The following is a 27,437-nucleotide window of genomic DNA, read 5'->3' as shown; positions in this document are numbered from 1 at the left end:
AATTCATAATCAAATACATTAGTAAGTAGGTAGGTACTGTAGGTAAAAAACATTTTATAATTATTTCTTGAAATAAGAGCATAACACGAAAAGAAAAAAAAATAGATTTAAATTTCTGCACACTAATTAGAACACCGTAATTATTTCCTCAGTACAGCATTTATATTACTTCTGGTAATTAAGGTGCTTATTAATTTTAAGCCACAATTTTATTTAATCTTCCACTTGTACTGGTTATAGATTCTTAATTGTCACCCTGTACCTTGCCCTGTAAGGAAAGCATGCATGGTCATGGTGTAACTAACAAAACCCTACTGAATCATCTCTGTCTCCTTTTTGGTGCCCACTAATAGGCTATTATTAAAATAATAATTAGACTGCTCTTAGAGCTGACTACACAATTCCTAACAGCAATAACTAACCCATATTTAACTTACAGTTTGGCTGACTGCTGTGTTCACATTCACTCCGCACCATACTTTACAAGAAACACAAGTCACCTCTCTTCTATTCTAACACAAATACTTTGCATTATTATATTTATTTATTTAGCTATGTAATTTATAGGAAGAAATTCTATATGCAGGTTAGCAGTATCGCCTCACACGTCAGGATTCGGGTTCGATTTCCACCTTGGGTCTGTGTGCATGGGGTTTGCATGTTCTCCCTGTGCTTGGTGGGTTTCCTCTGAGTACTCTGGTTTCCTCCCACAGTCCAAAGACATGCAGATTAGGTTAACAGGTGTTCCAGTAGTGTGTGTGTGTGTGTGTGTGTGTGTGTATGTGTGTGTGTATGTGTGTGTTTGTGTGTTTGTGTGTGTGTCTGTGTGCGAGTGTGTGTTTGCTCTGCAATCGATTGGCACCATCAGGGGGCATACCCTGCCTCGTGCCCTAAGTCTGCTGGGATAGGCTAGGATTAAGTGGTAGTACAGATGTTGAGTGAGTGAATAAAAGTCACCCAATAAAGCACCCTGAAGAACTTCAACCTGAGAGAGAAAAAGAGAGAGAGAGAGAGAGAGAGAGAGAGAGAGAGAGTAAATGTGTGTGTAAGAGAGAGAGAGAGAGAGAGAGAGAGAAATAGAGAGAAAGAGAGAAAGAGTAAATGTGTGGGTGTGAGAGAGAGAGATAGACAGAGTCAAGATGAGTGAGTGTGAGAGAGAAAACAGATGAATGAGTGGATGAATGGTAGAGTGTGTGTGAGAAAGAGAGTGTGTGTGAAAGAGAGCGTGTGTGTGTGTGTGTAAAAGAGAGAGAAAGAGAGAGAGAGAGAAGGACAGAGTGAATGTGTGTGTGAGAGAGAGAAAAGAAAGTGCGTGTGAAAGAGAGTGAGTGTGTGTGTGTGTGAGAGAGAGAGAGAGAGAGAGAGAGCGTATGAGAGAGAAAGTGTGTGTGTGTGTGTGTCAGAGTGGGGGGGTGGATGCAAGTGTGAGTTGGATGAGAGAGTGCGTTTGTGTGTGCGCGCGCGCATGTGAGAAAGATAGACGGAGTGAAGGCAAGAGAGAGAGCGCGCGCGCGCTCTCATTGGTAAACGCAGTTTCTCCCTCGCGCACTTTTTCTCAGCAGCAGTGGAGCGCGCGATATAGTTCTGCCTCGAGCCGCGAGACCCGTGACATCACCGGAGAGCATGCTCGTGCCGCTGTTCAAGTCGATCTGGGGAGCGAGGAATGGGCTCGTGCTGTTCTGCACCCCGGTGCTGCTCCTGCCCCTGCCCCTGCTGATCGGGACCAAGGTACGTATAGCGCTTACAGTGCAGGTAACCTGCCACAGCTGCACGAAAGTTACAGAATAGAGAAGTGCACTTAGTCTGTTATTCTTCAGCTTAAACATTACAGTGTGACCAGGTTCAGCTTCTCCATGGGCACTTAAAGAAGAATTGTCTTTAAAGAGATAAAATAGTTAGGATGCTTAAATTAGAGATTGGTGCTTAGTGATTAATGCAGGTCACGTGCGCCAGGGCAGGGTGAGAGAACACACACACATACACGCACACGCACACACACACTGCCCCTGCACCCCTTTGTTGTCTTTACGCTTTGTTGTCATAAAGAGGCACGGATTCCACATCATATCCGTCATTTCTCTCTTTGCTCCTCTGGCGCAGACAGACAGAAAGCCTCTGGGAAAATAAGAGAAAGCGCATTTCATTTTTCACATTTGCATGAAGTATTTGAATGCATAAATATAGTGACATTGTTAAGCCTGAGTCAGGGCAAAGAATAACCAGGCACTGTGCACCTCGCCATAATCACCTGCCTCATCTTAAACTAATGGATAACTGATATTAAATTAATGTATATGGTATCATGCATAACCAAGGTGTCATCTGTACAGGTAGATAGATATTTGGTGTTTGGTTCATGTCACTGTCTACACCCAAAAAAAACCTGTTTGATTTACATAAAAAAAAATGTATATCAGCTGCCTTTATTAAAATTATGTTTACTCAGCATTTATTTATGTTCATGTACACCGATCAGCCATAACATCATGATCACCTGCTTAATAGTCAGTAGGGCCCCTCTTTTGCCCCATTACAATGATGCACTGTCTGTTCTACAACCAGCATTAACCTTTTTATCAATTTGATCTATCCTAGCGTTTCTATTGGATCAGACTACACAGGCCAGCCTTCACTCCCCATGTGCATCAGTGAACCTTGGCCACCCATGGCCCTGTCGCTAGGTCAACCGGTTTTTCTTTCTTGGAGCAAGTTTGGTAGTTCCTGACGACTGCAACCTGGGAGCATCCCACAAGAGCTGGTCCTATAGTCATCACAATTTATTCATTCTGACAGTAGATAATTTTTTTGTATCTTGTTACAATAGCTGGAAGTGGTTTGGATATATTAGGCAGCAAGTTAACCGTTTTACCTAAAGTTGATGTGTTAAAAGTGGAAAAAATGGGCAGCCATCACACAAGCATAAAGATTTGCGTGACTTTGACAAGGGCCAAATTGTGATGACTGTAGACCGGTATAGAGCAACTCCAAAATTGAAACTCTTGTGGGATGTTCCTGGTCTGCAGAGGTCAAGATCTACAGAAAGTGTTCCAAGGAAGGACAGCCGGTGAATTGGCGACAGGGCCATGGGTGACTAAGGCTCACTGATGCACATGCGGAGCGAAGGCTGGGCCGTGTAGCCCGATCCAATAGAACCGCACAAAGATTTTTAAAATCAAATTGATAAAAAAGTTAATCCTGGTTCCAATAGAAAGGCATCAGAATACACAGTCCATCACTGTTTTGGTGCCAAAAAAGGGCACCTACTCAATATTAGACGGGTGGTCATAATGTTATTGTTTTTAAGTTTTCATTTTCTCCCACTGTCCAATGCACTGATTGGTGTTTCCAAATTGCCTGTATAGTGTGTGAGTGTGTGTGCTTGTTCCCAGCAATGAGGTAGCACTCAATCCAGGGTTTACCCCACCTTACAGAGGCACCAGGCTTCCCCATAACCCTGGACAGGTTAAGATGTAATGAAACACCAATTAATCTAATCTTCATGACTTTGGACGGAAACCGGAGTACCCATAGAAAACCCAGCAAGCACAGGAAGAACATGCAAACACCACACCCAGACACAGACAGACAGACAGACAGACAGACAATTGAACCCAGACGCTGGAGGTGCAAGGCAACAGTGCTAACCACTAAGCCAACGTGCCGCCAAGTAGTGGTCATGTTGTCATAGAGACCAAACTTTCACTGTAGTTTTCAATAAGATCTCAGTAGTAATATAACACTAAAACATACAACTTGTTAGTTCAGTGTTTTATCAGTTAAAGCCTTGTAAAAAGATGAATAGAGGTTTTCGCACTTTATCATTGTATTTATTGTTCTTTATCATGTTTGGACTGTGCAGGAAGCCAGTTGTGCCTACGTTATCGCGCTGATGGCTGTGTACTGGTGTACAGAGGTGCTGCCTTTGGCCGTTACTGCTCTCTTACCTGCTGTCCTTTTCCCTCTGTTTGGCATCATGGTGTCAAAAGATGTATGTATATATATAAATATTATAATGTTCCATACAAATAATTTTTATACAATCTACTTAACCATACGGATCTGTATAGTATGAAACTGTACTATTTTTGTTTGTATGTGTGTGGTTGTGTGTTAGGTTTGCATGCAGTACCTAAAGGATACAAACATGCTGTTCTTGGGCGGCCTGATGGTCGCCGTCGCTATAGAGGATTGGAGTTTGCACAAGCGCATTGCACTGCGAGTTCTGCTCATCGTTGGGGTGCGGCCTGCCCTGTAAGTTCCTACACCACGTGTATTACAACACACCCTTTATCTATGACAATGTGATGTTCACGTTTAGCATAAGTGTTAGGTTCAAGTAATCATTAATCACAAAGATAACAACAATTCCATGTTAGACAACACTTTCAGGCACTTTTACCTATGGTAGTATCTTTACTGCCATCGACATGTTTATCAGCCTGGTCCTGATTATGGGTTCTACTAAATAGTGATACTGTAAGTTTTCCTAGAAGTCAGGTAGTTTAGTCGTTAAGGCATTGGACTACTGTTTGGAAGGTCCTGGTTTCAAACCCCACGACCACCAAGTTGGGCCTTTGAGCCAGACCTTTAACCCCTTAACTGCTACGGTGTAAAATTGAATAAAAACGGTGTCTGTCAAGTGCCGTGATGTGTCAGTGTAACTGTTCATTCTATCCTGTACAGGCTCATGTTAGGTTTTATGGGCGTCACAGCATTCCTGTCCATGTGGATCAGTAACACTGCTACCACAGCCATGATGGTGCCCATAGTGCAGGCAGTACTGGAGCAACTCAACAACACAGCGGGCGAAGAGGAAGCTGGAGCTCCTCAAGAACATGAGGAGAAACTGCCCGAGATAAAAGTTGATGGCCAGGGTGAGTCCAGAAGCCTTACGTGAAACCACCTTTCATATTTAATACTTCATGTTCCTTTCATATTTTATACTGTAATATTTCAGCATTGGCCTGCTCACTACCTCAGCCCAGCAATGAAGAACTGAACACATAGGTTACTCTTAAACACAACTCAATGGTGCAGCGTTGGACTGTTCAGTACCTCAGCCCAGCAATCATAGAACTGTAAACTCATGTCACTTTAAACAAATTAAAATAAGCTCATTTGCACTACTCTTATTGCACTGTTCCACTTTGCACCACATCGGCCTTCTGTCATGTTAACTGTCCCTTTTTGCAGGACAGTTACTCAGTTGTATTACCACCGTTTTAGTTTAAGTTTTTTTTTTTTTTTTCCGCCCTTGTGTTTTGTTCGTAAGGGAATTGAGAGTAACGTAGTTTCAATTCTCTATATGTATGCACTGTACATGTCGCAGAATCGACAATAAAGACTTTGACTTTTGACCTTTTACCCTATTGTGTTCACTGCATCTCGGTACATTTTTGTTTGTGTACAGTGCTGGTGAACGGCCTGAGCTTTTCCACGGAGAATCCAGCAGAACCATGTAGGGAACCCAATGAGATGCTGAGAATGTGTAAAGGCATGATGCTGTGTGTATGTTACGCTGCTAGCATTGGCGGAACCGCCACACTGACCGGCACCGGACCCAATCTGGTCCTCTCAGGCCAAATGAACCAGTAGGTTCCAAACATTCAGCCCAACATTGCCTAAACGTAATCCGTAGCAACACTGTCTAAAGTCTTGAGTTCTCTCCTCAGGCTCTTCCCAAACAACCCAGATGTTGTGAACTTTGCCTCCTGGTTTGGGTTTGCCTTCCCTAACATGATTATTATGCTCTTGGCAGCCTGGCTCTGGTTGCAGCTTGTGTTCCTGGGCTTCAAGTAAGTGACATTAATTGAGTATCATAAAATTTTAATGTCAGTTAACTATAAACATATTCACATGATTTGCTCGTGTGCATTTGATTGATATTATGGCGCTTATTATCTCTCTTTCCTGTCTCTGTCTATCTTCCCTTTGATCTTTAGTCTTAAAAAAGCATGGGGCTGTGGCGCAGTGAAGACGGAGAAAGAGGTTGCTGCGTATAATGTGATCCGCGAGGAGCATCGGAGCCTCGGACCCATGTCTTTCGGGGAAATAAGCGTTTTAACACTCTTCTGCCTCTTGGTGGTTCTGTGGTTCACACGTGACCCGGGCTTTGTGGACGGCTGGGCAACACACCTTTTCAACAATGAAAAAGAGTATGGATCAATTCTGAACACAAAAGTACGAGGGGCGTTCAAGTCAAACCGGGACGTTTTGATTGTGCAGAATAACAGAACACAGTTATGTCAGTCCCTTTATCTCTTTGTATAATCTTTTGCCACACTAATTCACTAATCCCAGCATTTCATTAGTACTTGGTAGAAAGTTTTCTCAGTATCATAATCCAGCCATGATTAACGCCTGAAGCGATAGCCTCCCAGGAACTCCTTTAATTGCCCAAACATGTGGCAGTGGCATGAAATGAGGTTAGGACTCTACAGGGAATGTGCCAATAACTCCCAGCTGTGCAAGTTGTGTTGGTGAATCATTGTGTGTACAGTTCCCACACACAGATGCGACTCTGCTGCAAGTTGGTAAAAAGTTATTCATTGATTTCCAACAATAAGGACATAATTCCATTCGCTGAATGTTCATGGGAACGACTGCAGTGTGCTCTGAATCACCTCTGCCATGATCATCATTCAAGGCCTTTTGTAAAACATTTGCACCATTCGAGTGTTTCACTGCAGCTAAGTGTCTCATCACCGTACTGTGTGTCTGTAAATGTCAATCAGTTCTATATGCCTTGTTTGTGAGAAATCACAACAATCATTACAAGTCCCCATTTGACTTGAACGCCCCTTGTAAAAAATCTCTCTTTGGTGTTGCTTTTGAGACCGTCTTAATACTGTCACTGGTAATAAACTTCACTTCTTTTAAACGAAAATTCCACATAAGACAGCAAGTTCAGCAGGTAACGACGTACCCATAAAAAGGCTGGAAAGTTCATCCTTATCTGTCAGTGATGCTTGGTACATAAGGTTTGTCGGTAAATGTTTGCACGGATGTTTAGAAACAGGTTCACAAACCATGATGCAAATGACTCTATATCTAATGTCACCAAACGCACTTTGACTTGCAGCTCGGAAAATTGAAAAAAAAAAAAAAAGAAAAGCTTAACACACTAGTAGTAAACAAGATTACTCATTAAAAAAAATAAACCAAAGCAGAAAACATATCGGAATGCCTTGAGAAAAACAAATGCCTTTTGGAACACATGCTTCTAAGTCTGTTCAAATGAATAATGAAAAAGAAAAGAATTAATCTTTAGCCTAGTGCGCCTACTGTGTGTGCTCGTATCAGACGATGAAGGTCACGTGTCTGAGGATTTGTGAATGGAGTTTCCGAGAGGATACAATGTGCAAATAGTGGTTGTGTACACATCGGTGTAACGATCAATTATTCGCCGTTAGAGGCTTTTTGTTCCGGAATGTTCTGAATGTCACAGGATTCCGCAATGTTATTATACAATGCAAAACAATTCATTTGGATAGATGTGGGATTTTTATATATATATATTTCAAATTTGCTTTTTTTTAAAGAGAAATGATGATTTATATATAATGCATAGAAAATGCACTATAATCTACAGGCTCGGAAATGACACTATAGCCTATGTGTGTACTCTTCCTCTGGCAGGTATGTGACAGACGCCACAGTTGCACTGTTTATAGCTGCCCTTCATTTTGTGCTTCCTGCTAAGCCACCCTGTCTGTTCTACTGGAGGACACAGAGCCTCGACACAGGTAAGTCAAAATCTATAGAACCTGAACGATGGCTCTCTGGAATCCAGTTATTTTAAGCCTTATTGTGTATTTATTAATTCATTTTCAGTTAACGCTTTTTCCCTGGAACAGTGAGTACGACTAATAACTAGGACTTGATAGATGAGGTGCATGTCCAGTAACAGGATGTAACTTAGAGGAACATCATTCAGATCATTGAAAGTAACTGATTGGTTAAAACAGCAAAATTGCTGAGTTAGTTCACTTCAAGCTGTGCTGTTTCCTTAAAATAATCCACTTCCAGTAAACATTGTGTCGTATCACGCTTAATTAGAACATTAAAGAACTTCAACATTAACCCCTCTTAGGTTTTGGGTTCTCTGCCCCCTCGGGCTCCAGCATGTTGGGTTGTGCGGTGGAGCACCTGTGGATCTGACTTGTTTGTCTGGCGTATCCCAAGGTGTTTGATTGAATTGGTATCTGGGGAATTTGAATTTGGGGTCTTTGCTTGCTGGGCCCATGCCCATGCATTTTCTCTGCAATTTGTGCTGCATTGGCTTTTCTGTGGATTCGGACCAGACAGACTGGCCTTTGACCCACGCAAGCATGTTTGCCCATAATCTGTCACCAGTTTGCTGGTGTAGAGTTGGTGAGCAGTGTTGGAAATTGTCTTCTTTGAAAAAATAAAATAAAATCTGACAATGATGTAAACACATTTTGTAAAACTAGCATAAATGTTTAGCCACTTAAAGCCAGTATTAGTAATTAAAACTAGACAAAAATGCCACAGTTAAAACTATCGTTTTAAATATGTTTTTAAGTTCCTCAAAATTTGTTTTTGTCTCTTAATTGAGCTGACTTCATATCAGAGAATTCATATCTTAATATCCATAAACCCTACAATAGTACAATAAAAGTAAGTGACCTTGTCCTGAGTTAAGTGCACTACAAGCACTTTTATTTTAAACAACATTTATTAAAATAATGAACCTTGCCTTAACAGCTGCTTAATTGAAAATAATGTGACAACATTAACTGGTCTACACTAAGTTTAGACAGGACAAGTGGTCTTACTGGTAAAAAAAAAATTACTGTTTTCTACCGCTGGGATATTATACAAAAATTGTTGTAATTTTCTAGAATTAATTCTAGTTCAAATATTAGCTGTTAAAAAGAGATTTTTCTTTTCTGATGTAAAACATGATTACCAATAATATTTTTTTTATTTAGAAAAAAAAGACAATTTTTTTTTTTCTTTCTTTTTACTTTCTTGGGTTAAAAAATTGTAAGGGTTAGGTATAAAAATGTTGCCCTCAAAGAGCAAAATATGAGTCATTTTATACATTTTCCTCATGGTTACTCTTTTATGCTGGAATAGTGCAATCCTGTCTAACTCTTAATTTAATCTTAGAAGTATCAGAAATTTATGTGACACCTATACAGCAAATCATTAGAAATGTTATATTTCATTCTATTACAACAACTTGTATTCCATTCTATGTTTAGCCAGATCTCAGTTCCCATAGCAGTTTATTACATGTTTTAGGAAATCTGGAGCCTGGGATTTATTCTGCAATATAATTTATTGTTATTTATAATTAAAAAAAGGGAATATTATGCACACTTTGTCGCAGTGCCGCAGGCCAACAGTGAACCCCGAAAAACGCTGCTGTCCTGGCAGGTGGTTCAGAAGAAGATGCCATGGAGCATAATACTGCTCCTCGGAGGAGGTTTTGCCCTGGCTAAGGGTAGTGAGGTAAAATGCACAAAAAAATAATATATCCTATTAAAGAAGAAAACGATAACATTTAATAACATAAACTTATAGGTTTATGTGAACAACAAATAAAAAAATCCATCACTCATAATGATATTTCTGTAAAAAATAGCATTTCTGTATGCCCCACACTGCAACCCCAACATCATGAACAATTATTAATGCAAATGCATATGCTAAAAGCACATAGAGTAGTTCCGTGTAGTATGCATGAATGAGTTTTAGGAGTAAATCAGGAGATCCAGTAGCTTTATCTTGTACACAGATATCAGTACATGCTGTTTCTACTCACTTTGAATTTCTCCTTACAAACAGGAATCAAATTTATCTCGATGGCTTGGGGAACAGTTGAGTCCCCTCCAGTCCATTCCTCCATGGGCTATTGGTATTATCGTGTGTCTGATGATAGCCACCTTCACAGAATGCACCAGCAATGTGGCCACGGCCACCCTGTTTCTGCCCATCCTCGCCTCTATGGTACGTAAACATGCTTCCAAAAATATAATTAAAATGAAAGATACTCTTACATTGAGGGCTTAATAATTAATAGAATAATAGAATATAAGTGATGTCATTAGCATTATTTTTATTGAGTTTAACCGTCCAATGGGTAAGACTTGCCTTGAAAACAGAGACTTTAAAATATAAGTTTTTGGTTTTAGGGTTTAATTATTTTTAAAATCCATCCATCCATCCATCCATCTATTATCTATACGGTTATCCTGTGTAGAGCCGGGGGGGGGATACGTATTTATGTAACTTTCAGCTAGTTCGGCTATGCTAACATATATGATTAGCTAACAGTCAATGTTAAATTTTATTACAAATTTAGATATAAAGAGAATATAAAGCATACAAAATCTCACTACAGGTTATATCCTCCGTTTTGACTTCATTTCTCCTGTGTGTTCCTTCACTACATGAAAGTGGTAGACGGCTGCAGTTAACTCCATGCTGAGTTTGCAGACTCAGAAAGTGTCTACTTCTGGGATTGCGAGATGCGTCACAATTGGCCTGATTTGTTTAAATTTAATGCTATAAACCATAATTCCCAATATGTCTTAAATGCAACTTTGCTGCATGGAAAGTGCAAAATAAAGAAGATCTTTGTAAATTAATATTTAATTTATTTTTAGTACACCACCGAACTCCTTGAATTAATTTCGCTGTGTATTTCGCTGTAGAATGAAATTCTTTTCTGTCTTTGATTTATCTTCGTAAAAAAGGCAGGGTGTCCCCAAAATATTTGTACCGAAATTAATTCAATATCCCCTGATCCAACCATGGGAATGACTTTGTTTCAGTCTTGTTTTGTCAAAGCATTCTGCTATCTAAAAAAAAATTATATATATTGTAAAACAAAATTTTTGAAAAACATTTTGCTAAAACATGTTCATTAGTCCCAGGTATTGAGTCTTATGGGACGCCCTGTAGTAAGAATGAAACAAATGCATTGTTCCCATAATTTATGTATGCACAGATTTTTTCATATAAATTAATTTTTGAACGTTTTATATATATATAATAAATTCAGAGTTAGGAATGTGAGTCATGAAATGAACCTGGTCATTGCTCCACACTTTAACAGCCTAGTCTCTTTGAGCCTCCACCCCCCTCTCGTGAAACTTCACCTTCCCTCGCTGTTATTGTAAAGCGTCTGGCACACACTGCCATGTCGTGATGAATGTAGACCTCTGTGAGGAGAGCTTCTGAATAGGGAGATTTGAGTGAGGCCAGAGCTCATGTAGCTCACAAGGCAGAGCTAGGAAGATGCCATGGGGGGTTGTGGGGGAGAGAGAGAGAGAAAGAGAGAGAGAGATGGTGAATTGAGGCAAATGAAAAGTTTACCACATTGCCAACCAGTGGACCCAAATCTGGCACTGGTGTGTGTGTGCGGCCCTTGTTTCTCACTCTGTGGAACATGGTGTTTCAGAAGCAAAGCCAGATCTTTGTTTTACTGCACTCTTGTCTTTTGTCTAGTACCTATCCCTTTCTGTTTGCAAGTTTGTATTTCACTGTGAAAACCTGCTTTTAAAGCCTACCATTCAGAGCAAACCAACAGGAGTTTAATGGCCAGACACGTCAATGCTCCTGGATTGAAACTGAGCGTTGTATTGGCACACGGTAACCAACCACATGACCAAAGATAAGATGAACCTGGGTGTGAATGTGTGTTGAAATATTAATTATGGGATGATTTTGGGATGAGAAACCAATAAAAAAATTTAAAAAACTTTTTTTGACCGGACGTTAGCTTGTCTAGATGTTATGCAGTCACTAGACAGCATGCTTAGTGCCCACATTCAGCGTTAATATTGCTATTCTAGCATACATACCTGTCGATGACGGCCAAAGAGTTTGTAGCTATAGTAAAAAGGGTTAATGTAAAAATACGCTGATAGGATTTAATGTCATCAGTGATATTATTATTTCTGGTTCACATACATGTCTGTCTGTCTCTCTGTACAGCAGAACTCGAGTTCTGACCAATGTACAGGACAGACTAAAACGTTTCTTTTATTTATATACAGTAGGTGGTCAAAATGGGAACTGCAGCAAGCGCTTTTAGAGGCCAAACAGTCATTTTTTCCCAAAATCCATCCATTAACATTTTCAAAAGGAAGAGCAGTTAATGGCAAAGTTGCCAGGGTCTCATTCTCATGCCACTTTTGGCTAGTTTTCTGTTGTAAGGTATACTGTGGAGATTGGGATAAAGAAAGTGGCATTATGGAGAGGTTAAAGTCTGACCCTCAGAAATGCATGCACACCATGTTGACCTTTTTTCTCGACCAAATGCTAAGAAAAAGAAAAAAAATCCTCAACAAGTTGTATTAATGCTAGTGGCAAGTTTTGGATTACCAGATTTAACATAAATCATAATAAAAGATAAAACATAAAGAAAGCTACATCATATTTGTTATACCTATATATTTCAAACACAGTACCTTGTGCTAACTAATTCCTTTTATTTCTTGGCAGTCCCAGTCGATAGGCATAAACCCGCTGTACGTCATGATTCCCTGCACCCTCAGTGCCTCCTTCGCCTTCATGCTTCCAGTAGCAACTCCTCCGAACGCCATCGTTTTCTCTTTCGGTTATCTGAAAGTGTCAGACATGGTGAGCATCATGAACAAACCAATCGTTTTTCCATGAATATTGAAGGAAAGGCACTCTCTGTAAGTATCTTTACAGATTTGGATAGTAAACTTAAAAAAAAGATGTTTCTTCTTCAGGCCAAAACCGGGATTGTCATGAACATCATTGGGATCCTGTCCATCACTCTGGCAATCAACAGCTGGGGAAAACCGCTGTTCAAATTAGACTCGTTTCCCAGTTGGGCAAACAGCACAGGGGTGTGAAGTAATGAACCCCTTCATGCAAGTCAAAAAAAATCACATGTATCATCCTCAGCCTCGAGGATGACGTCAGATACCACACCAGCGACGGGTCCTTCAGCCTCAAGCCTCAAGCACTTACTGTATACTGTGACAATGTGACACGCAGTTTGTCAAAACTGTATGAATACTGTGTACAGCAGTGACATGTAGATTTTGTTTTTCTTTTTAAATGTAATGAAGGGCAGTGATGCATATCCATAATCATAGTGTATTTGTATAAAATTTGTAAAAGTTATTTTATTTAATTGTATACTGTACATGTAAAGTATTATATTACTGCCTTTTGAAATGACTTTTAATAACACTGCATAAAATCACATCTTATCAAGTGACTACAGTCACATTTATCAGGTGTGTAATATAAGTATTATGAGATTACAATAAGCACAGTATACTGTATAATTATTTTAATGAAGCAGTATTTGATTGCCTCTAGGACAGTACAGTTTATAAATCTAAAATGTTTTTTTAAGATAGTGAATATGTGTATCACTACATTCTTGTTCGATTGTTCATACAAGCACTTACAGTGACTCACAGAGCCTGCACAGTCGCACACTGTATATAAAAGTCTTTCATATGCCCTAGTCTAATCACTTTCTAAAAACAGAGGTTTTTATATATTGTTTATCCTGTTTTAATAAAAACATAACTGTTATATAATTTCAAGACTTTATAGGTGGTAATATGATAGTCATGTTTACTTTCGATTCATTTTATAATAACAGAAGCCATAGTCAGGTTGAGGATGACCCTAAGGATCGTCTCTACTGTTTATATCTCCATGTGATTGATTTGTTAAGAGAGAGAGAGAGAGAGTATGAAGCTGAAATGTTTTTTACTTATTGTAGTGATGATCAATCCATCATGAAAATGAGCAAAAGTTTGTTTATAAAATGAAAACCACATGCACTGACTAATACATTGAGCTTAAAGATAAGAGCTACAATGCAGCAAATTGTGCAATTTTTTTAACTGACCGGGAATTAATATTAAACAGAAAATAAGAACTCTTACAGCATAACTCCCTGCATTGCACAGGGCATATGCTCCTCCTGCTGGCGCGTTTTTCCAGAAATATTTTATGTATTTTTTTTCCATTTCTAATTTAAAGAGTTAATCGATTGAATAGATTAATTTTAAACAAATCTTTATATTTATACATTATTCTTTTTTTTTCTTTTTTTTTTTTTACCAAAAAATATCAAAACTTTTTCAAAATTAAATTATACTGTTTAAAAAATTGAGGGAATATATCTCTGTATATGGTTACAACCTACACTGCATGGATGGCTTAGTGTTTAGCACCTCCAGCTCCTGGGTTCAATTTTCACATTGGATCTGTGTGCATGGGGTTTGCATGTTCTCACTGTGCTTGTTGGGTTTTCTTTCACAGTCCAAAGACATGCAGATAAGGCTAATTGATGTTTGGTGTAAAGGCGTATGTGAATGTTGACCAGAAGTCCTACCACTGTTGTACGAATGGAAATAAACACATTGGCCTACAGTGATGTGACACCTTATGAAAGCCTGGGTATTTTGTAACAATTTTTAATATATGGATATTTAATCTCGATATTAACAATATTAACTAAACAATTAAAACTGAGAAAACAAAGAAATGTCAAGATCTTCAAGATCTGTAAATGTAATTCTACAAAATGCATATTCTAACCGAGGAAAAAGTTAGGACACCCTCACATTTATTCACGCTTATAATGGCTTAAATCACACACAGGTGCACATGAATAGTAGATCATTACTCAGCATTTTGAATGAGGCTTGCCCTATTTAAACCTCAGATATTTATATGGGTGTGCTCCTTATTGTTGGAGCAGGAGAGAGCACCATGGTAAGAGCAAAAGAGCTCCCTGGGGCCTTCAAAAAAAATATATATAGCAGCCTGTGAGTCTGGTAAGGGATTTAAAAAGTAGTGATGGGACGTAAAAAAAGGATTTGGTCACCTACAAACAAGCAAGATTTCTGGCTCTCATGGACCTATAACTTCTTCTTTAAGAGGCTCCTCTGTCCTCCGCTTGTTACCTGTATTAATGGCATCTGTTGTCAAGACACCTGTTCACAACCTCAAACAGTCACACTCCAAACTCCACTATGGCCAAGAGCTGTCAAAGAACACCAGAAACAAAATTGTAGACCTGTGTAACGGATGTGGAAAGACACGCTCACACATGGGATCTCTTTAACTCCTCTTTATCCACAGCAGTGCAACTCAAATCTTTTTAACAGATAAAGAGGCACAAAACAGGTTGGCTGACAATGGACTGCAGATATACACATAACCACAGCGTTGATACTCAGTTCTGCTGAGGTACGGAAAGAAAAAAAAGGGACAAAATACTACATCTGCAGTACCATTAACAGCCACTGGAGGGGAGCATTCATACACCAACAAATATACAACCAAAACCTTTATTTTATGAAATTCACACAAGATTCTTTACTCTTTAAATTAAATCTTCTTTTTTTTTTTCTTTACCATGTTACATCCACCCCCTCTGAATTACATAAAATAAATGTATCATAAGTGGAGTGGTAACAAAATATCTCCTTAGTTCTCAGTAAAGAAGTACACAACATGAAAGGAGTTCCTATTGTCAAAAATACAATTATCCCATAAGGATGAAGTGATGGGAGAGTAGCGCCAAGCTCCCCCACCAGCCACTGACAGTAGAACATCTACATACATTCCACAACATCCTTCCATTCTTAACCTTGCTTAACAATGCGGAAGCAAAAGGAAAAATCTACTTTAAAAAAAAGTGTAGAATCCCATCAGAGTTTGTGGAGGCATCCCTTTCATCAAGTGCTTTCTGATTTTATAGAATTTTTTTTTTTTTTTTTTTAAATCAAACTTGATAATAAAAGACTAATAAACAAATTTCAAACTAACATACTAAGAGACATGAAATCAAATATGACATCTAAGCAGAAAAGGCCCTAAGTACTGACTTACAAACAGCTTGAACACTATGTTTTGTGTCCTTAACCATATCTTGTGCTGACATAACATGTATTAACCTGTCAACAGGTCTAATAATGCGACCAAAACGAGTCCTGACCTGTGTGACTGCGCTAGTACTTGATGGTGCATTCCTAGTGTCAGCTGCATATGTATTAGCAGAAGCCTCCAAGTGCGGCTGGGCAGACAGAGTCTCTGCTTCTGAATCATGCGAATCTGAACTGTCACTTCCAATGTCACCAGACGCAGACAGTCTTGCATCTCTTGGCGATTCAGATTGGTGACTTTCTGCTGCAGCAGTAGTGACCTTAGTTGAGGGAACCGGCAGAATTCCACTTAGGGTTCGATCAGACTCGCTTTGAACGCATCTGTCAGGCAGGTCCGAAACCCAACCAATAGTCCTTTCTCTGGCACCAGAGTCAACATCATCACCTCCTGATAGCGACTTGCTTCCTGCCATTACTGATCCTTCCATCGTAACACTACTGCAGCCATCCTCCACATACTCTGACAGTCCTGCGTCTCTTCCCAAAGATCCATCCTCCACTGCACACGATGAAAGGACTGAAGGCAGACTCTGACAAGACTTGGATGCCTCTGAAAGGTGACCAGACAGGGAGTTCTCTACATTTACTGGTAGGAAATTTACTAGCATCAACAGGTTTCGATGAACCACTTTTTCCTGACCAGTAGATGGATTACAGATCCTGTAAGTATGAGTGTCTGGTTTACGATCCACAACAGTATAAACTGTCGACTCCCACCTGTCAGCCACTTTCCTTTTTCCCCTTTCGGTTTTATTTGCCAAGAGCACTTGATCACCTATTCCGATATCTAGTCCTTTCACTCTCCGGTTGTACAGCTCTGCATGCCTTTTCTGTTCTTTTGTCACGTCTTTGTGCGATAAGCTGTGCTTCTTTCAAATCTTTGACTAAGGTGGTCACAAACTTGTCACAGCTGGTTACAGCTGGATCATTTAAAACTGAACGAAAAAAAGCATCAATGGGCAGACGAGGCACGCGCCCAAACATCAAATAAAAGGGGGCGTAACCCGTCGTTTCATGTATTGTGCAGTTATACAGAAAAGTCAGTGTCTGTAGGCGTCTAGGCCAATCTCTTTTCACATCTGGTGATAAAACTCGTATCATATTTCCAAGGGTTCTGTTAAAGCGTTCCACGCTCCCATTACCCATCGGGTGATAAGGCGTTGTATGTGACTTGTGCACCCCAGAAACCCTTAGAAGCTCTCGAATCAACTTGCTTTCAAAACATGGCCCTTGGTCACTATGAATTCATTCTGGAAGGCCATAAACGCAGAAGTACCTATCCCATAGGACCCTGGCAACTTGTTTGGCAGACTGGTCTCTACACACAAAAGCTTGTGCCAGTCTTGTGAAATGGTCAGTCACTACCAAGACGTCAACAGTCTTGTTACTGGAATCTTCTGCTGACCAGAAGTCTATGCAGACAAGCTCTAATGGTCTACTTGTTGAGATGTTTTCCAAGGAGGCTCTCCCAGAAGGATCCATAGTTTTGCCTACAGTGCAGCGGTAGCATCTATGCATGTAGTCCCTTACAGTGCAATCCATGTTTATCCAAAAGAACCGCTGCCTTGCAAGACTAATAGTACGGGACTGACCTTGATGGCCACAGTCATCATGAATTCCTTTTAGAATCACATTTACTAGAGACTCTGGGACAACATACTGATGACGTTTGATCCTTAATAGATGGTCACATGACACTCGGTACAACACACCATTTCGGACAACGAGTTTCTACCAGTGCTTCAGATATCGAATGACAATCATGGATTCTTTTGCCCTTTCTCTTCTGGAAGGTCTACGTTGGCGTTCGACATAATACAAAACTCTTGACAAGTGATTATCACAAGTTGTTTTTCACGCAGCTCCCGTTCTGAATACGCCGGAAGCGCGTCCTGCCCAACAGACATGACTTGAGGCAGGTGATCGATGACTGTCATAGCTCATGCTCTGGCACCCATGTCCCACTCAGCATATGAATCCAATGTGGCAGAGACCTCCGCAGAAGGAATTAACAATAGTTCATCAATTTGATGGACGTTGTGTTTATACAACTGACTCGTATTAAGGACAGTCTGTTTCTTGTCCGAATCACTTGCACGTCTGAAGGCGTCCTGCACCGAACTTGTTGACATTCCTTTGGAGTCAGCTAGAAGCGCTCCATATGACTCTTTGAGCAATCTCTGCTTGACGTCAGTTTTGACAAATGGGACCCGACTTAGGGCATCTGCGACAGTGTTTTGGGGACCAGGCACATACTTGATGTTAAAATCGTAGGTCGCCAATTTAGCCACCCAGCGTTGTTCGCAGCAATCAAGTTTGGGTTTTGTAAGTATATGGGCTAAGGGATTATTGTCAGTCAAGACAGTAAATTCATGGCCCTTGAGCCAATGACTGAACTTATCGCATATTGACCATTTTAAGGCCAAAAACTCCAAACGATGCGCTGGATAGTTTTGCTGCGATCGAGAAAGCGACTTACTGGCGAAAGCTACAGGCCTGGCTTTTATTTCCCCCTCTGGGACCTGTGAGAGCACAGCCCCAATACCATCTAAGGATGCATCTGTCGCCAGTACAAAAGGGCGATTAAAATCTGGATGAGCAAGGACAACGCTCTCGACCAACAATGTTTTCAACCTCTCGACAGCTTGGTCTTGTGCTTCCGTCCAATCACTGAGTTTCAGCCTTCTGTTCTGGTGAACATGACCCCGCTTACCCAGATTCCTCCCACTTGCCTTCTGGCCCTTTAGTAGACTAAAAAGAGGCTTTGCTACAGCTGAATAGTTTGGAATGAAGTGCTGGTAGTAATTCACCATTCCCAAGAATGATCTTATTTTTTTCTGGGAAGGGGTGACCCCATCCAGCTCCATCAAATCCAAACTGCTCATCTTAGAGATGCTCTCAACTTTGCTTGGGTCTGTGGAAACCCCTGTCTGATCAATTATATGGCCGAGGAACTTCACCGATTTCCTCATCAAGTGACATTTTTTTGGAGCCAGCTTAAGATTGTATGCAGGGAGTCTACCAAACACCATTTCTAAGCGATTGAGAGCAGTAGTTTCATCTGGACCGAAGACAATTAGGTCATCCAGGTAACACAGGAGACTGAGGAAGTTTTCATCTCCAAATATGCTGGTCATCATACGCATAAAGCTGCCAGGACTGTTGCAGAGGCCCTGGGGCAGACGATTGTACTCGAAGAGACCCATAGGCGTTGTAAAAGCTGTGAACTTGCGGTCGTCTTCGTGCAGCGGCATGTTATAAAATCCGGAAGTTAGATCCATCGTGCTAAATAAAGCATTTCCGCCCAGTGCTGCTAAACAATCCGCTTGATGTGGAAGAGGGTGCGCGTCCTTCAGTGTTCTCCTGTTCAGCCAGCGGAAATCTGTGCATACACGCAAGTCCCCATTTTTCTTCCAGACCAAAACAAGAGGAGAGGCGTACTCACTGGTAGATCGCCTAATTATCTCTTTCTCCTCCATTTCGGTCAACACCTGCCACAGTTTTTGATACTGGCTGGGTGCTACTCGTCTAAATGGAAGCCTGAATGGTCTGGTGTCTGAGAGATGTATCCTGTGTACAAAGCTCTTTGCTTCCCCGCAATCAAGATGGCTATGTGAAAATACATCTTCATAGCTCATAATCATGTTCACCAGCCGCTGCTTACATGCATCTGAGATGTCACATGAATCAATGTCAAGAGTATGCAGACCAACTGACTTAAGTCGTTCAGTCACGGGTGGAGCATCAGCTGCTCCATCCGACAACCTTACTGAGCAATTTACCAGCAGAGGAGTGGCAATATCAGTGTGATCAAAATCTTCAAGTGCAATACATGGATAGAGGTCTGCAATTTTTGCATTCCTCTTTAATAACACTGGCCTGCCTAATGTGTTAATAAGCTTCAAGGGGACCCATCCATCTCCCCATAGTGATGTGATAAGTCTAGCCACCATGACACCTCTGGGAGCAGAGTGAGATGATGTAGGCTCAATCATGACTGCACTTCCAGGAGAGACAACAGCAGATTTGGGCAACTTCCCCCATACTAAGTACTCACAACCTGGCTCCAGATGGACAGCTGAGTTGCATCGTACTGTCCCTATCTTTTCAGGGATCTCCTCTCCTCTCCAACGGTTCAATCCCGCAAGCATTGACAAGAAGCTTTCGCACTCAGGGTTTGAAGATGTTGGTTTAGACACTGCTTGCCAATATCCCTCACTTATTTTGAAATATCTAAGAATGTGCTTAATAACATTAGTCCCAAGTATTAACTCATCATGTTGTCCGGGAACTACTAATGTAGGTACTATCATTTTTATACCATACACCTCCATGGCAAGATTGAATGATGATCTTGGGTTGACACGCTGCCCTCCACAGCCTACCAAGGTGACATCAACGACAACTTTATCACATTCATTCACTGCCCCAGCTGATCTCAGAGCCATTTCAGCAGATTCATTTATAGTACAGGCCATCGAACCACTGTCCAACATTGCATTTAGCGTGACCATTTCTCCAATCTTCACTGGAGTGTAGAAGAGGCTGTCTCGTCCACCCACAACGTGTGTGTTCTGATAAATAAGTTCTGATTGATCACAGTTTACTTTGGCTGACTGATAAACATTCTCACAATCATCAACAACTTGGGAGTTACAGAAATGATGACCCGCATGTCCTCCCTCCAAATACGGGTCTGCTAGTTTCCCTCATGTTGTGCCTGGGCAGAGGGTTGTTTAGGACATTCTTTTTTTGTGTGCCCTGGGGAGAAGCATGCTAAACACAATCTGTCTGTCATGCAATGTGTCACCGTGGTATGTTTGTTGTCGTTACAGACCCGACATGCAGTTCTGACAAAGTTGCGTCGTTGTCTAGAGTCACGTCTGGGGCTGGAAACATCACGCAATTGCACCCTGTCCATCAGCTGCTCCATCATCTCCATCATACGAGTTAGCACTTGACTGTCAGCCTGTTGTGTGTTTTGAGATATCATTGGAGATGAGCAGGAGGAAGGCTGATGCTGTGCCTGACTGGGCATTGATGTAGACTCTGGCTGGCGGCATACTTGAGCGCTGGGTAAAGTGCAGAATGATCGCATTGGAAAAGCTGGCAACCCCGCCTTGGGGCTATCATTCAGATCTGGTTCGCTGCTGAACACTGTAGTTGAGTGGCTCTGTAGGTTCACACCAGCATTTCCCCGGCTCCTGAATTCCCTCTGATAGTCATCAATTCTGCTCTGTATTTCTTTCGCACTCCATTCTTGAATAGGCTTGCATCTAAATATGTTTGCTAAACTGGGGTCAGGACAGAATTTAATAAACATCCTTGTTACCTCCTCTCCTATGTTATCTAAATGCTTGCCTTGTCTTCGTAGTCCCTCATTTGCTAAATCAGCTGCTTTTTTCAGTCGGATCCAGTAGTCTACAGGTAGTCTATTCTCTTTAGCTCTGGGGATAGTGGCATAACAGTCTGTGAGTGGTAAACAGGAGGGCGCTTCACTAAAGTACTGCATGAGAATTCCATAAATTAAATCAGGGTTCTGTCTGACGTTGAGCGTAGCATCACTACACTGACTTTAACAATGTCCTTTGCCTTTCCAGTAAGTCTACTCATTATCTCCTCGGCTTGTTCTTGAATGGGACACATTTGTTTTCTTAAGCAAGCTTTTGTCCTGTCTACCCACTCTTTAATGGCGTACTTATCAGAGTCAACACCCCTAAATGTGTCATTCTCTGACTTCATATGCACTGTTACTCGTGGTGTCATAAATGTATGTGTGCATTGTTCTGTGCGTGTAGGGGTCTGAGTGTGACTTGGTGAATTGGTTTGGCTCTCAGCATTTACATTGACTACTCCAGCAGAAACTAGTTTTGCAACTATTGACTCCAATATGTAAACCTAACTGCTCTACTATATCTGTGAGGTGATCAAACGCGACTCTATCAACTCCAGGTGTCGAAGTGTACGGACCCTCACCAGGAACCCGCCCAACAGGAGTACCACCCATGGACTGACATATCCCGATACCCCTACCGTTGCCAGCATGCACCTGTGGTCGTCCCACCTCCCGGCTGACACCGTCACTAAAAATACCACCCTCTGGACTATCAAATAACCATGTACCTCGACCTCTGTTACCATAACTTGTTACATCAAAGTCACCATCACACTCACATTTTTCAGCCATTATGCGATCAGAGAAATATGCATGAGAAATAATGTAAAAAAAAAAAAAAACAAGAAAAAAAAAAAAAAAAATTCAATACCAACTATAAGTTCTCTGACTATATGAAATTAAATCCTAAACATGATGATAGTCAAAGCCATATTCCGTGTGTTCATGCTTTGTGTAAATGTGAAAAACAAATGTATTGTCTCTATCACTTTGTGTGAGTATGCATATACTGTCCTCATCCGTAGTATCTAAAACTTGAACTACTGACGAACTTGATGTGCTCACTGTGTTGAAGACTTGGGCCACCGGTAAACTTCACACGTACACAGCAACCACAGTCGATCTGCGTCGAGCTGATCAAAGAATCCGAAGAAGTCACGGCACCAGTGTAACGGATGTGAAAAGACACGCTCACACATGGGATCTCTTTAACTCCTCTTTATCCACAGCAGTGCAACTCAAATCTTTTTAACAGATAAAGAGGCACAAAACAGGTTGGCTGACAATAGACTGCAGATATACACATGACCACAGCGTTGATACTCAGTTCTGCTGAGGTACGGAAAGAAAAAAAAGGGACAAAATACTACATCTGCAGTACCATTAACAGCCACTGGAGGGGAGCATTCATACACCAACAAGTATACAACCAAAACCTTTATTTTATGAAATTCACACAAGATTCTTTACTCTTTAAATTAAATCTTCTTTTTTTTTACCATGTTACACCTGCACCAGGCTGGGAAGGTCTCCCTCGATCAGACGTGTCCCCCTGCCTTACCCAGTACATGTCCAGGCTCGTCTGAAGTTTGCTAAAGAGCATTTGGATGATCCAGAAGAGGATTGGGAGAATGTCATAGGGTCAGATGAAACCAAAATAGAACTTTTTGGAAAAAACTCAACTTGTCGTCTTTGGAGGAGAAAGAATGCTGAGTTGCATCCAAAGAACACCATACCTACTGTAAAGCACGGGGGGGGGGGTGTATATATATATATATATATATATATATATATATATATATATATATATATAAACACAAGCACTAAACAAGAAGAAAACTAAACCTGTGATAAATAAATCCATGGACAGGCAAAACCAAAACAACTTTCCAAAACAGCAGTAGAACAGAACAGCTTAACTCAACAGATGCAAGACAGCCAACCAGAACATAGGCAGGCTATTTATACCAAAACTAATGAGCCACCTCGGTTCAGGTCAGTGCTCCCATGACCTGACCAAGGTGCATCCTGGGAATTGAAGTCCAAAAGGTCAAAACAAACAAACAAAAAAAGTCTCTGGGCGCAAGGCGCCCTCTAGGGGTTAGTCCTGACAAAGGAAAAGAACCTCATACCAATTGTAAAGCATGGAGGTGGAAGTGTGTTGGTTTGGGGCTGCGTTGCTCAATCAGAACCTGACCAGCTCACCATCATAGAATCCACCATGAATTCTACTGTGTACCAGAGGGTGCTTAAGGAACATGTGAGACCATTTGTCAGAAAATTAAAGCTAAAGCGGAACTCAACCATGCAACATGCAACATGACAATGATTTAAAACATACCAGTAAATTAACCAAGGACTGGCTGAAAATTAAGAAATTGAGAGTCCTGGAATGGCCGAATCAAAGCCCAGATTTTAATCCCATCAAGATGCTGTGGGCTGACTTGAAACAGGCTGTACATGCAAGAAACCCAACAAACATCTCACAGCTGAATGAATTCTGCATTGAGGAGTGGGGAAAACTTTCATCAGACCAATGTCAGAGACTGGTAGATGGTTATGAGAAGCATCTCACTGCAGTTATTTCAGCCAAAGAGGGTAACACTAGCTATTAAGGGGTAGGGTGTCCTAACTTTTTCCTCAGTTAGAATATGCATTTTGTAGAATTAAATTTACAGAAGATCTAAAAAAGTTTTTTTTTCAGTTCGAATTGTTAAATTATATCACTTCAGTCTTTTTGTATTGTTTGCATTGAGACTAAATATCCATATATTTAAACATTTTACAAAACACTCAGATTTTCGTATAGGGTCTTGTAATTTTTTCACATGACTGTACATATATAATATACTGTATATATACACTCAGCAAAAAAAGAAACGTCCCTTTTTCAGGACTGTGTATTTCAACAATAATGTTGTAAAAATCCAAATAACTTTACAGATCTTTATTGTAAAGGGTTTAAACAATGTTTTCCATGCATGTTCAATTAACCATAATCAATTAATTAACATGCACCTGTGAATTGTTCGTTAAGACCTTATCAGATTACAGAAGGTAGGCATTTAAGGTCACAGTTCTAAAAACGCAGGACACTAAAGAGACTTGTCTACCGACTGTGAAAAACACCCAAAGAAAAATGCCCAGGGTCCCTGCTCATCTGCGTGAACGTGCATTAGGCATGCTGCAGGGAGGCATGAGGACTGCTGATGTGGCTAGGGCGATAAATCACCATGTCCGCAACGTGAGACGCCTAAGACGGCGCTACAGGGAGACAGGAAGGACAGCTGATCGTCCTCGCAGTGGAAGACCACGTGTAACAACACCTGCACAGGATCGGTACATCCAAATATCACACCTGCGTGACAGGTACAGGATGGCCACGACAACTGGTGTTGAGTCACACCAGGAACACACAATCCCTCCATCAGTGCTCAGACTGTCCGCAATAGGCAGTCCATGAGGAGGAGATGCACTGCAGTACTTCAAGCAGCTGGTGGCCACACCAGATACTGACTGGTACTTTTGAGCCTCCCTTTATTCAGGGACACATTGTGAAACATTTTTAGTTTATGTCTTATGGTGTTGACTCTTTTAGTGTTCATACAAATATTTACACATTAAGTTTACTGAAAGTAAAAACAGGTGAAAGTCAGAGGACGTTTCTTTTTTTGCTGATATATATATATATATATATATATATATATATATATATACACACACACACACACACACACACGTATATAGTATTTTACTTTGTATTATATTTTTTATTATTATTTAAGTTCCCTTCTTCAATAACACACACACGCAAATACGCACACACACATTTTACAAATTTTACGGATTTGAAAATTTCAAAAAAGGATTTCTAAAAAAATTCCAAACAAAAAACGAACAATTTTGAGTAGAAAAAAAAAGCAAAAAAAAAAGTTTATTGAAGACAAACGTAGATATACAGCTCTAACCGGTCAGAAAGACAGACACGCCACAAAGTTGAAAGCATAAAGTTCTAACTTCTTTAATTTCACAAGGGCTTATACACCTGACAAGTGCCTCATTGCTCCTCTTCATTTCTTTGTTCGATCCAATTTTAATTTAATATTCAATAGATACAGTAATATATGTTAATTTGCTCGGCCTAGTGGTGTGGTGACTCCCAGTGCCACACGTTTCTTCTTATCTTTTATTTATTATTTCGTCATGTCTGGTTTGGTTTTATTGGGTTTTATTTATTCTTTTTTTTTCTTTTTTCTGTTTTTTTCCTCTTTTTTTAACCAGAATATCGACCACTTATGCTGATGGCTTAATTTGTCCATGGAAAAATTTTGAAAAAAAAATTCCCCCAAGATGCATAAGTATCCTATTCTTGTTTTCTTATCATCTGTCCTTAGCATGCTTAAAGTTATTGAAATCATTTATTTTATTTATTTTTTTTGTTATACATATATGATTCCTTTCATGATTTCAAGATTATATGTCATATAATGATTCATTATTGGACTTTATTACGGTTAAGATCGAGGACTCGTTTTATCAAAGCTTGACTACATTAAAGTGAATAATTTAACTTGAAAATTTGCCAGACCTTACCAAGGTACTTTCTGTACTTTTCCATTACACTCTGTCTGCACTGAAGTTTCTTTTTTCTTACTTTTTGTGTACGATTTTTGCCTTTTCGGGTCATCCTTTGGTCACGTTTTCTACATGTTTTTTTTAGTACGAAGTTAGTATAATATTATAGAATAAGAAAAATTAGTAAATATTATTAGTAAATTGTTAGTTTAGATATTATAGATTATTACTATTGACATTGTTGTTTCCATCTCTGCCTCCTGCTTGTGTATCTCCTACTTCCCCAAATTGAGTGCCTGCAGGCCTGTTTTTCCCATTATTTAGCTTTACAGAGGCCTTCTGGGCATAAATAAATTAAACATCCCACATATGCATCTTTTTTTTTTTTCTTAGTGTCAGGTGTGATTAAATGTTACTTAGTGGGTCATTATACCCTGAATTCCCCTACTCTGGCAGCATGGTGACATAATGGTTAGCACTGCCACCGTGCAACTTTATGCAAGGTTGGGGTTCGATTCCCACCACAGAGTCTGTGTGCATGGAGTATGCGTGTTTTCCCTGCTTTGTGGGTTTCTTTCCACGGTCCAAAGAAATGCAAATTGTGCAGTAGTCTAATTGGACTGAAGGTCATAAAATGGAAATAAATTTAATGATTATCACCATTGGCTTCAACATTGGGTCCATAGTTGTACTACAGAGGTTCCTGGATAGATGAATGGATGGATACCCCTACTCTAGGTTATAAGCACATATATGCACTTGTTTTCAGAGTACAGATAAAGTCTAATAGTCTAATCAATTTAGATAATTAGCTTTAAATAACAAGATACAATAATTACCGTGTATCTGAAGTAAATAACTACAAACTACGCCATATAAGCAAACATACAGAAAGAACTTAAGTGTCCTGCACAGAGCCCTGACTTCAACCTCACTGAACACTTTTGGGAAAGAGCTGGAACACAGAATGGAACCCAGACATTAATACCTGAACTCATTAATGCCCTTGTGGCTGAATGTGCACACATCCACACATCCATGCTCCAAAATCTTGTGAAAAGCCCTTCCCGGGAGTATGATTCTTTTTAGAGATTTATAATAGAGATGAATCTTTAAATCAGCCAGCGACCAGAATTGTCTGATTTTAGGTTTGATTAACCTTGACTGGTGATCAGTCGATCAGCCTCAGATATAAACAATTCTGTAATGAGCGCAGAAGCTTCCAAGTGGTACAACAGAAAGCATTTTTATATAAAAAATTGTGCATGTTTATAGCCCCTGATCTGTCTTTTCCTACAAATTCTGTGAGCAATTTAGTCTCAAACCCACTCATTACACATGCTTACACAAGTCTCAAAACACAGCACTAATTGGACAAAAATCACGTACATTAGAAACCCTGCATGCCCGCATTAAAAGCTGCACACGTCCTCATGTTAGCAGGCGCTCACTGTCGAATTGAGTTTTGAGACTTTGGAATCATTTAAGAAGCTGAAACATACAGTAGCAGTTTCTTTATAATCATACAGATGGTGCACTCT

At 40.2% G+C, this 27,437-nt stretch overlaps 1 protein-coding gene across 1 annotated transcript; it reads left to right on the top strand.

The window, feature by feature from the left end:
- Positions 1 to 1,505: 1,505 nt before the first annotated feature.
- On the top strand, positions 1,506 to 13,562 carry slc13a5a (solute carrier family 13 member 5a). The gene is made up of 12 exons (XM_053479199.1): positions 1,506 to 1,728; positions 3,860 to 3,988; positions 4,115 to 4,251; positions 4,684 to 4,874; positions 5,411 to 5,591; positions 5,673 to 5,795; positions 5,943 to 6,155; positions 7,639 to 7,745; positions 9,359 to 9,480; positions 9,817 to 9,978; positions 12,481 to 12,618; positions 12,735 to 13,562. The coding sequence occupies exons 1-12, from the start codon at positions 1,624 to 1,626 to the stop codon at positions 12,858 to 12,860; spliced, it is 1,734 nt and encodes a 577-aa protein (XP_053335174.1). The 5' UTR covers positions 1,506 to 1,623; the 3' UTR covers positions 12,861 to 13,562.
- Positions 13,563 to 27,437: the final 13,875 nt, after the last annotated feature.

The sequence above is a fragment of the Clarias gariepinus genome, chromosome 19 (genome assembly GCF_024256425.1).
Source record: "Clarias gariepinus isolate MV-2021 ecotype Netherlands chromosome 19, CGAR_prim_01v2, whole genome shotgun sequence".
In the NCBI taxonomy this organism is placed as follows: domain Eukaryota; kingdom Metazoa; phylum Chordata; class Actinopteri; order Siluriformes; family Clariidae; genus Clarias; species Clarias gariepinus.
This window is presented reverse-complemented; position numbering and strand designations above follow the sequence as displayed.